The 10,822-nt window shown below is 50.8% G+C and overlaps 1 protein-coding gene across 1 annotated transcript; it reads right to left on the reverse strand.

Annotated features, from left to right (window-relative positions):
• Positions 1–87: 87 nt before the first annotated feature.
• On the reverse strand, positions 88–6,608 carry GPATCH4 (G-patch domain containing 4). Its single transcript, XM_041721748.1, has 8 exons — positions 6,454–6,608; positions 4,376–4,511; positions 3,849–3,922; positions 3,669–3,761; positions 3,486–3,572; positions 1,805–1,896; positions 1,507–1,557; positions 88–1,296 (listed from the first exon to the last, which is right to left on the reverse strand). Exons 2-8 carry the CDS (start codon positions 4,452–4,454, stop codon positions 507–509), a joined length of 1,266 nt encoding a protein of 421 aa, XP_041577682.1. The 5' UTR covers positions 4,455–4,511; positions 6,454–6,608; the 3' UTR covers positions 88–506.
• Positions 6,609–10,822: the final 4,214 nt, after the last annotated feature.

The raw sequence follows: 10,822 nt of genomic DNA on the forward strand, positions 1-10,822 counted from the left end.
GCAAGGAAGGTGGCTGTGGCATTTGGGGGCAATGAAAATAGGCTTTCAGATGCTACGGAAGGTTAATAAGTGATTTCTCTGGAGGCATTCGAGGAAACTAATTTGTTGTATTCAGGATGTTCCCAGGCTGTGAACCCGAGCTGATGCTGAATTGTGTACTACAGTGCTGGGGCTGGCAGCCTGTGGGCCGGATTCTATCTCACACTTGCTGTGTTTGCAGCTGTCTTAAGCAAGGATGTCTCTCCAGAGGGCGTCTGCCTGCTCATCCCCACAGGCCCAGAGCACTGCATCCTACCACTGCCAGGCTCCTGAGTTTTCCATGTCAGGGTTAGAAACTGCAGACAATACCATGTCCACACCCAACTTTGAGCAGCTGGAGTTCCAGAGTTCAGCGTCCTCCTTGGGAGGGCCTCTTCACTGCAAGGGTGCAGGGGACCTGTGTCGACTCAGGTCTGAGGCTTTAGCTCCTGAAAAGGAATCCGAAGAGCCCCACCTTGACCTGACCTTCAAGTTTTCTTTCTCTGTTTTTTCTTTCTCGGTCTCTGGTCAGGGCTGACTCCAGCTCTTTCCTGCCACCTCCTCTCACCTCTGTGGCTGGAGCTGGTGTGCACTATGCTCACTGCCTCCCTAGTCCTGCTGCCCTCCTCATGTCCTTCATTCCTGACTTTCTCCTCTTTCTCCTGGGGCTGCAGGCTTTTCTTCTTGATTTTCCTGCTTTTCCCATCTCGGTGTGCTTTATGTGCTGCTTTGCTGGCCCCCACAGCAGCCCCTTCCTCATCTTCCTCTCTGTTCCAGTCCCCCTCCTCCAGCTGCCACCACCTCTCTGCCTGCCCTGTCCCTGTGCTGGCTGTGGCCTCCTGGCCGCCTGCCCCTCCATCTGAGACCCCCGAGCCTTTCCTCTTTCTTTTCCTGCAGGGCTCATCAGCTTGCTCTCTGCTCTCCCACTCTGCAGGCCCGCTCCTTTCTGCCACCTCTGCATCCACATTACCAACGGTTGCTCCCTCCCTCTCATCTATCCCAGCTTCTTCTTGGGCTTCTTGTTGCCGTCTTTTCTTCTTCCTGCTTCTGGCCTGGGCAGCCTCTTCTGGGCACTCCTCTTCTGCACTTCTGGTGGTTGCTGTGACCGCTTTCTCCTCTTTCTGCTTCCTTTTCTTTTTCTTCTTTTTGAGAGGCTTACTCTCAGACTGCAGTTGAGGGGTCCCAGGGTCCTGGCTTTTAAGACGAGCCAGGAAGGCCTGTTCCTGGGCCTCCAACCGAGCAAGCTTAGCCTTCATCGTGATTCCATGACGAGCAGCCCTGAAACAAAAGGGGCCCAGGTCAGAGCAAGGTATGGCAAAAAGAGGCATAGTCCTCTGGATGCAGGCAACTCTGGATGGGGAGGAGCTGCCTATCCTCAGGAGCCTCAGGGATGGGCAGGAAATGCCAAGAAGGGGCACAGACCATCCTCAGGGCTGGACTTGTGATGGGCAGAAGAGAAGGAAGCCCAAGGAGCTGACCACTACTTACCTGTGTGCTGTGCGCCCCTCACAGGCTTGGAGCAGCATCTCATCAGTCAGGCTGTTGGGGGAAGATCAGGAATCAAAACCAGTTCTTGCAAAGGCCTGACCCCTCCTGCCCTCTAAAACATTCCCTCAACACTGAGTTCCCATTCAGGACCTGGCACTTTCTTGGTGCAGGGTATACAAAAATGAGTACAACACAGTTCCAGCCAAAGAAGCCCAGTCAGGCCTGAGATTTGGCCCTTTCTCTTGATATTCAAAGGCCTCTCCTTCCACATGCCCCCAGCACTGAAATGAGGTCTCACATCTTTGGAGGCTTGGGCTCCTGGTTGTCATCATCACTGTGGCTCTCCAAGTCCTTGTCTGGCTTCTCCCCACCTGAAGTCAGTGTGGCTGTCTAAAAGGGGTGATCACAGGGGTGGATAAAGCTGATTCCAAACCACTGCCAAACCCCCTTCCCTCCCAGAACCCCTTCAGGAATTGATAGCCATAGGCACAAGTTTGCCAGTCCCCAAGACAGCTCCCTGCAGACTCACAGAGAGGTGGGCCACTGCTTACTTCCAACTTAGGAGGCGGGCTGCAGCTGCGAGGGTTGGAGGGTGCCCAGTGGGTGGGAACAAAGGACGGAGGAGTGTACCAGGTCCACCTGGTGTGTTCCCTCTGCTACTGATAATTAAGATGGTGCTTCTCACCGCCCTCCCCCACACCTACGGTGGAGTGCTTTTATTTTTTAAAGATCTCATTCATTCATTCATTCATTCATTCATGAGAGACACAGATCGAGAGAGAGGCAGAGACACACAGGCAGAAAGAGAAACAGGCTCTACTCAGGGAGTCTGATGTGGGACTCGGTCCCAGATCCTGGGATCACGCCCTGGGCTGAAGGCAGATCCTCAATCACTGAGCCCTCCAAGTGTCCCTGGAGGGCTTTTATTTAAGCAGACTGAGAACCTACTATGGACCAACGGGTTGAGGATACAGAGTGGAACACAAATGAGATAGCCCATATGGAATCTACGTGTGGGGTGAAGGAAGGATGCAGAACATAGGCAGATGCAGAGTGTTGCCTGTGCTAGAGGAGGATAACCAATCCAACTTCAGGGTCTGGGGAAGTTTCAGGAACTTGGTGAGCTCTAGAGGACCATTAAAATGGGCAGGTAAAGGGGGAAGGGCAGCAGACTGTTGCAGGCAGTGAGTGGGAAGTGCAAAATCTTGCAGGTGAAAAGAGGTGGTACTTTCAGAAGAATCTGATTCCATCTGGCTAAAAGTATTAGAGGTCCAGAAAGGGGTGAGTGCAGGTCAAGGCCTCAGGGCCCTATGAGCCAGTCTGACACATCAGGACTGTCATCCCAGGTCAAGGAGGAGCCAGAGTCCTAGTGAAATCTGTTAGCATTCTAGTCACTGGGTCAGTGAACTGACTGGGGTGGGCAGTGACAGGGTGAGGGGTCTGGCTATGAGGCTGTGAACGAAATCAGGCAGGAGAGGATGATGGCCATAAGGAGGAGAAGAAACAAGAAAAACTTGCTATGTAACACAGAGGACCCACATAACAGATGATCACTGAACATTAGCTCCCTTCTATTGCTATGCTAGGAAGTAGGGGTCTGAAGCACCAGATTCTGGTCCTGTCTGCAAGCCACTTCTCCCTGCTTGTGACAACTGCAAAATAGAGAATGGGTCAGATAATCTCTCAGGTCCCCTCTGGATTCTAAGTCCTTTGGACTGGACATCCCCTCCTGCCCCACCACCCACTCCCCATCACTGCCCTCAGCAGAAGGTAGGGACCCAGGAGACCCGAAGATCTAATTCTAGCAAAGGGTCTGGGCAGGCTAAGCAAGCAACAGCAAGGTTGGTCACAGGACTGACCATGTTAAGATAGTTCTCCAAGAGGTAAGGATGGGTAAGGCACATGAAGCCATTGTTCAGGGCCTGGGGGAGGCCAGGGAAGGAAAAACGAGGGACTCCCTCACTCCCAGCCCCAAATACCTTCACAAACTTCTGATAGAGCAAGTTGGGCTTGCGATGATTATGACGGCCTGTTTCCTTTGAAAGACGCTTTATCCGTACTCCATCCTGTGGGGAGGTGTCAGTGAACGAGTGACACAGGTGTCACTCGTTCACTGACACCGGTGTGCCCCTCACCCCCACATGCCCATGAGCACCCCATACCTGCCCAGCCTCCACAACCAAGCTGGCCGCAGTCCTGTTGAAAAGCTCATCCCACCAGTGGTCCGTGAACTCCTTGGCAGGGTCATGTCCCACCTGCCAGATAAGAATGAGCTCAAGACTTGTCCCTGCCCCATCCTGTCCTCAGGGCCTCGTGTCCCATCCATGCCTTCCCAGTCTTACCCCATGAGTGTCCTGCTTCAGTGTCACCCTTAGGGCCTGAGTGATGCCGTTCTCATTCCGGCCCAAGCCTTTGCCTGCAGGAAAGTGAGTGACTGGGTTTATTCTGCTGCCTGCCCTGAGCCCTCATAGGCATCCCATGTGCCATTCCTCGCCACACCACACACAAAGTGTGCTCCATCCCTGGCGGATGCCTTCCAGTCCCACTTTCTGGCACCTCTCCATACAGTGTCCCTGCCTTTGAGTCCAAGCCGTCTTTTCCTTCATGATTCTTTCAGGACAGAAGTCATGACCCTTCCTCCCTCCCCCATCCCCCGATCACTTTGCTCTCATGACCTACTGTCAAATTTCTTCTACCCAACCATTTTCCGGAAACTTAGAAATTGTCTTCTGCAAATTGCCCTTTAAACTGGCTTTTCCTCCTCCAGCTGAATGGACTACATACGGGTAAGCCCCAGATGACGCTGTTCACCTGGCCACAAGGTGGGCAGGGAGTTGGGGGGATGTGGAAGGGGCCCCCCAGGGATGACCTTGCGTCCATCCATGCTTTAGCAGCTGTTCCTCAGCAAACTTCATCCCACGACTCTTGATCTCTGGGGTGGCACTCATGGTGAGAGAAGAGTCACTATCCTCAGGCCCTCACCAGAGAAGAGGCCATTATCATCCCTTTAAAAGAAAAGGAGAAAGTGCCCAAATCATCCATCCAATCCATCCTGACTGGTCTCATAAAAATTCTTTTCTGAGTGTGGGGTAGACAAAGGGAGGAGGCCTGGTCTTTGGGAGAGCTCCCTGCTGACCACAGAGATCATCAGCATGTTGAAAAGTCAAGTAAGACTGGTGTTACTAATAACACCCAAATTTACGGAGAGCTCACCACATGAGAGTTTAATGTTCCTAGCCCAGAAAGGGTTCCTAAACTTTGCATTCAGGAAAGTATTATGATCCGTACTTCACAAATGAGGAAACGTGACTTGCTCCATGTCAACCAGATGGCCTGTCGGCACAGCCCTGCTCTTTGCCATGACATGGTTAACAGCTCCCTAGATTTACTGCCATGTAAAAAAAGGTGGTAAGAGATTTTTAACCTGAGTTATAAGAATACTCAGCGGAGCCCGTATCTCATACCGATGCTCCAGGGCTTCACCTCAAGTGTGGGGGCTCTGCACCTCTTCCTCACTGCTGCTCTTCACTCTTGTTGGAACACCCCTTTTGAAACTGTCCATCTCACTGATCATTTCATGCATCACAGATTGATTACACATACTGTTGTATTGTCTTATTTAATCCTGATAGTCCTGTGGATAACAATTACCTTTACTTCACAAGCAAAGAAAACAAAGCCTGCGTCACATAGCTAATAAGAGAAGGAGCCAGAATACAAGCCCAGGTTGCCCACCTCCAACGAGGCCTCCATCCCATCACAGTTACTAGTCATCTAGGCGCTTCTCCTTTGGGAGCCCAGAATGGCATTATACAGCTTATCACACGAGACACACAAAACTAAGACCACCACTGCTGACTTAACTCACTAAAGTTAACTTGTATTAAGGTAACTCATCACAGGGATTGCAGACCATTTTTAAGGATTAATGGCATTAGCAGAGTAACCCTAAGCCTCCCAATGTGACAATTCTTTAGAGTAAAACTTGCATTTGTGTTTAAGAAGGCCCAGTGAACATGATATTAATCAGCCACATCACATGAAGTCACCTCTCCTAAATATATGTATAGGCTTAAGAATGCTGCCCATTCTGGCTTGGTATTTAGAGCAGGCAAATTCAGGATGACTTACATTTCTGTTCACATTTCTACTATGAAGAACGATCACCCGAAAACCAAGTACCTTGAGAATCCCAACAAAAAAGCCAAGCGAAGAAACGGCTCTATCTTACTTCTTGAATTTTAAGAAATGTAAAATTCGAACACTGGGGCCTTTTAAGGGCGCCTCAAAACTCGGCCTCCTCCCGGAAGTTATCTCTCATCCATCAGCCCCCAGATCTTCGTAATAACAACAGTGTCTAAAAGTCTTTACTCAATGCCAGCCTGCTAACCTCTTTACACAGATCGTCTGATTTCATCCTCCCAACAGTCCCCTTAGGAAATATTATTACCGACACTTGCAAACAGAAGAAATCACAGATAAGTTTATTATTTGCCCAAAGCAAAGAGCTGGCAAGTTGCAGATCCAGGATCTCAGGCATCCCAGAACTGGTCTCTCACAGCTCTTCGCGCTGCCCGCCTTGAGGTTTACCACTGCAGTCATTCGGAACTACACGCCCCCGCATGAGGGTCGGGCTTTACTCCGCAACCCCGTGCACTTAATGCAGGAGTGGAATGCGCTCAGCGGTACGACCCAGATCCGGGCGGCTTCAGCTGACTGCCCACGGTAATTGCACAGAAGCAACCAGGCCCCACGCTGTGCCCCGCGGGCCCGGGAAGGCTGCGAGCGCGTTCTCTGGAACCGTCCCCTCTCTGATCAACCTGAGTTTTCTGGAAAAGGGTCCCAGGACCACCCATCTGACAGCGCTTCCAAAGGGCCGCTACCCCGACCCTGGCCTCCCTCCTCATGCCGTAGTCCCAACGGCCAAGGACACTGTCCTACCCCCACCTTCACTCCTGAGCCCAGGCTCCGAATGACTCCGTTCGGGGCGCAGTAGCCAGTTACCGTCACCGCGGGGCCCTCTCCGCGCGAACACGTGCGTCGCCCGTTCCGTGCGCCGCCATCTTCCCGGAAGTGCCGGTCGGTCCCTCTAGGCTGCTGACATCATAGAGGCGCACGTGGGCCCGGAAGTCCAGGCGTGGGGGAGGCGCTCTGTCCTCAGCGGATGTGGCGGAAGCTCGCCCGCGAGCGCCAGTTTCCTGGGGTTCGGGGCGGCTCTATTTCCGGTTAGCTTGCAGCCCCCGGGATGCGAGGGAATCGTCTTGGCCAGCCCTCGGGGCGCCGAGCACAGCATTGGCTGCAACGCTGAGCTAGTCCTGGTCCCAGAGCTGGGGAAGGAAGCTCCAGGCAGCGCGCAAGGCTGCCTGGGCGGGTCGACGGGCGGCGAAGAAGCGGCCCCTCCGGGGTAGTTTGCGGGGATGGATACTCAGCCCGGGGACGGTCGTTCGGAGGTTGCAGTGGGTTCATCACCCTGTGGGGGCAGCTGCCCGGTTGGAACTGGTGCTGCGAAGATGCGGAAGACGCGCGCCCTCACTCGGGCGGACCTGCTTTGGCGGGGGTCCACGGAGACGCTGCGTGGGGCTGCAGGGCCGGGGTTGGGGGCTGGAGCTAGCTAGGGCGGATCCCGGCCCGCTGGGGGCCGGCTGAGGACCTTGCACTTGTCTGGTGTGAGGCTCCGCTGAGGAGTTGCACATGCTGCATGCACACAAACTGTACCTCAGCCTCGCGCACCACCGAAGAACTAACACCTGAACACCCCCCCCACACACACCAGCTCCCTATCAGGATTTCCGGTAACAGAAGCGCATACTCCTGGAACTGCGAAAAGGAAAAGTGGCATTTCCCGGGAAAGCTTTGCCACATTACTCAGTTTGTCACATCTAATTTTTCCTGTAAAATTCACTCACTCACCAGAGAGCACAAGCAGGCTGAGCGGCAGGCAGAGGGTGAGGCAGAAGCAGACTCCCCCCCCACCCCCCCAAACGGAGAGCTAGCCACGTGGTGATCATGACCTGAGGGTAAAGCAGACGCTACCGACTGAGCCACCCAGGAGCCCCTATTTATTATTTAGAGAGAGGGGAGGAGGAGAGGGAGAGAAAGAATCCCAAGCAGGCTCCATCTGAAGACCCTGCAATCATGACCAAATCAAAATCAAGAATCTGAGGCTTAATCGACTCAACCACCCAATGCCCCTAACTTTACTTTTAAAATACACTGCATGGGGACGCTGGTTTAAACCATGGAGCTTGCTTAGTGGAATTCTTCATGCATCAGGGATGGTGGATGCTTGGAAGGTACTCCTCAGGGTCTGGTTCAGTCTGGGAACACTGTGAGTGGGAGTCACATCTGAGTCCTTTTCCCACTCCACCACTAATTGTGAGACCTTGCAGAGTACCCTTTCCCTGGTCTGTAAAATCAGAATACTGGACTTGTTCAATCATTTTTACAAACTTGGCCTTATCGTGGTGTATCAGGCTGCTGAGGGAATTCCACAGACTGGGCCCATTTCCACCATGTCCCCCTCCACCTTTTCTGTCCCCTCTGCCTACCTAATGTCACGTATCATATTGTGGTCATAGAAGAGGTTTGAAAGCTCCAGAATGAGGCAACCTCGGGGGCCCCTTCCAGTTCACAGTTTCTGTTTGGCACTCTTTGCTGGCCACCCACAAACCTAGTAGCCACAATTCTCTGACTCAAGGTTCCTGGTCTGGCCTAGAGTCATGAGCTCCTTGTTCTGCCTGATTCTCTAATTCAAGAAGCATTTATTAAAGGACTTCTTGGCCAGCCCCGGTGGCGCAGCGGTTTAGTGCCGCCTGCAGCCCAGGGTGTGATCCTGGAGATCCGGGATCGAGTCCCACATCGGGCTTTCGGCATGGAGCCTGCTTCTCCCTCTGCCTGTGTCTCTGCCTCTCTCTCACTCTCTCTGAATAAATAAATCTTAAAAAAAGGGGGGGGGGACTTCTTACAGCAAGGGCTGGAGATATAAAAATGTCCAACCCTTGTCTTGTTGGGCCTCACAATCTCGTGGGGATGTAACTAGTTACAGACATTTATATCACTGGGAGCTCTGGGATGGTTAGGACACAGCGCTGGTGAGAAGCATCTGCCCCAGTGCAGGGCCTCTGGAAGGAGCCTTCTGAAGGAGCCTCCCTTGAGGCTGCAGGCCCGGCCCTGAGAATTGTGCGGACCAAAAGAGAAATGGGCTTCTAGGAGTTCCAAGTTTCATGGGTCTCACACCAACCCACAAGGGTGGAAACAAAGCATTATGACAGAACAAGCATACATGCTTGTTCACATACAAGCACATATATGATCTGATGTGCAGACAGCGAGATGCACAGAAATATGCATTACAGGGGGATCCCTGGGTGGCTCAGCAGTTTGGCACCTGCCTTTGGCCCAGGGAGTGATCCTGGAGTCCCGGGATCGAGTCCCCACATCGGCCTCTGTTCATGGAGCCTGCTTCTCCCTCTGCCTGTGTCTCTGCCTCTTTCTCTCTGTGTCTCTCATGAATAAATAAAATCTTTTAAAAAAAGAAATATGTATTACAGTAATATTTTAAAATGGAAAAATTGAAAAGAACCAAAATCTTCCAAAACAGGAGAATGGCTAAATAAATTAGTGCAACAGTACAATGGACTAATGTAGCCTTAAAAAACTATGTTGAAAGGGCAGCCCCGGTGGCGCAGCGGTTTAGTGCCGCCTGCAGCCCAGGGCGTGATCCTGGTGACCCTGGATCCAGTCCCACGTCGGGCTCTCTGCATGGAGCCTGCTTCTCCCTCTGCCTGTGTCTCTGCCTCTCTCTCTGTGTGTGTCTCTATGAATAAATAAATAAAATCTTAAAAAAAAAAAAAAAACTATGTTGAAGAAGGATTCTTGGAATGCCTGGCTGGCTCAGCAGTTGAGCGTCTGCCTTCGGCTCAGGCGTGATCCCAGAGTCCCAGGATCGAGTCCCATATTGGGCTCCTTGCATGGAGCCTGCTTCTCCTGTCTCTGCCTCTCTGCCTCTCTCTGTGTCTCTCATGAGTAAGTAAATAAAATCTTAAAAAAAAAAAAAAGAAAGGATTCTTAACTTGGGGAAACCATTTATGATACAATTAAAATGAAAAAAAGCAGATACGGGGGTATCTGTGTGGCGTATCTGTGTGGCTCAGTGGTTGAGTGCCTTCTGCTCAGGTCTTAATCCCGGGGTCCTGGGATTGAGCCCCATGTCAGGCTCCCTGCAGGGAGCCTGCTTCTCCCTCTGCCTGTGGCTCTCCCTCTCTCTCTGTCTCTCTCATGAATAAATAAAGTCTTTAAAAAAAAAGAAAAAAGCAGATACAAAATGATACCTATATAGTAAGAGCTCATGTATGTTAAAAATTAATATGTAATAGCATCAGAAGAAATAAGACACTTAGGAATTTAACAAAATATAACAAGTGCAAGACTTGTACTTGAAAGCTACAAAATGTCACTGAAAGGAATTAAGGAAGATCTAAATAAATGGGAAGATGCTTGTGTTCATGGATGGGAAGACTTATTAATGTCTCCAAATTGGTCTGCAGATTCCAAACCATCTCCATCAAGATCCCAGCTGGCTTTTTTGCATAAATTGACAAGCCAATCCTAAAATTCATATGGAAATTCAAGGGGCCCAGAATAGCCAAAAACATTCTCAAGAAAGAACAAAATTGCGGGACTAAAGCTTCACTATTTCAAAATTTACTACAAAGCTGGGTAGCCCGGGGGGCTCAGCAGTTTAGTGCCGCCTTCAGCCCAGGGCCTGATCCTGGAGACCCGGGATCAAGTCCTATGTCAGGCTCCCTGCATGGTGCCTGCTTCTCCCTCTGCCTATGCCTCTGCCTCTCTCTCTCTCTCTGTGTGTCTCTCGTGAATAAATAAATAAAATCTTAAAAAAAAATTTACTACAAAGCTACAAGTAACCAAGAGTGTGGTTTTGGCATAGGATATATATATAGATCAATGGGATAGAATTCAGAGTCCAGAAATAAACCTATACATATGGGTAATTAATTTGCATCAAGAATGCCAGGATAATTCAGTGGGGGGGGGGCGGACAGTCTTTTCAACAAATGGCGCTGAGACAACTAGATAGCCAGATGCCAGAAAAAAAAAAAAAAAAAGAAAGAAAAGAAAAGAAAAAGTTGGAACCCTCCCTTATAGCATATGCAAAAAATAACTCAGAATGGATCAAAAAACTACTAAATGTAGGAGCTAAACCTCTAAAGCTCTTAAAATTAAAACTTTTGTGCTCCAAAGAACACTATCAGGAAATTCAAAGACAGTCATAGGATGGGAGAAAATATTTGCAAAT

The sequence above is a fragment of the Vulpes lagopus genome, chromosome 1 (genome assembly GCF_018345385.1).
Source record: "Vulpes lagopus strain Blue_001 chromosome 1, ASM1834538v1, whole genome shotgun sequence".
Taxonomy (NCBI): Eukaryota; Metazoa; Chordata; class Mammalia; order Carnivora; family Canidae; genus Vulpes; species Vulpes lagopus.

What these genes read in the sequence shown, in the direction of transcription:
- GPATCH4 (XM_041721748.1), bottom strand. Translation starts at nt 4,454, where the DNA reads ATGAGTGCCACCCCAGAGATCAAGAGTCGTGGGATGAAGTTTGCTGAG. An exon ending in GAGCCCAAGCCTCCAAAGAT is followed by an intron (nt 1,558 to 1,804) that starts GTGAGACCTCAT and finishes TTCCCCCAACAG; the next exon opens with CCTGACTGATGAGATGCTGC. An exon ending in GAGGGGCGCACAGCACACAG is followed by an intron (nt 1,297 to 1,506) that starts GTAAGTAGTGGT and finishes CTTTTGTTTCAG; the next exon opens with GGCTGCTCGTCATGGAATCA.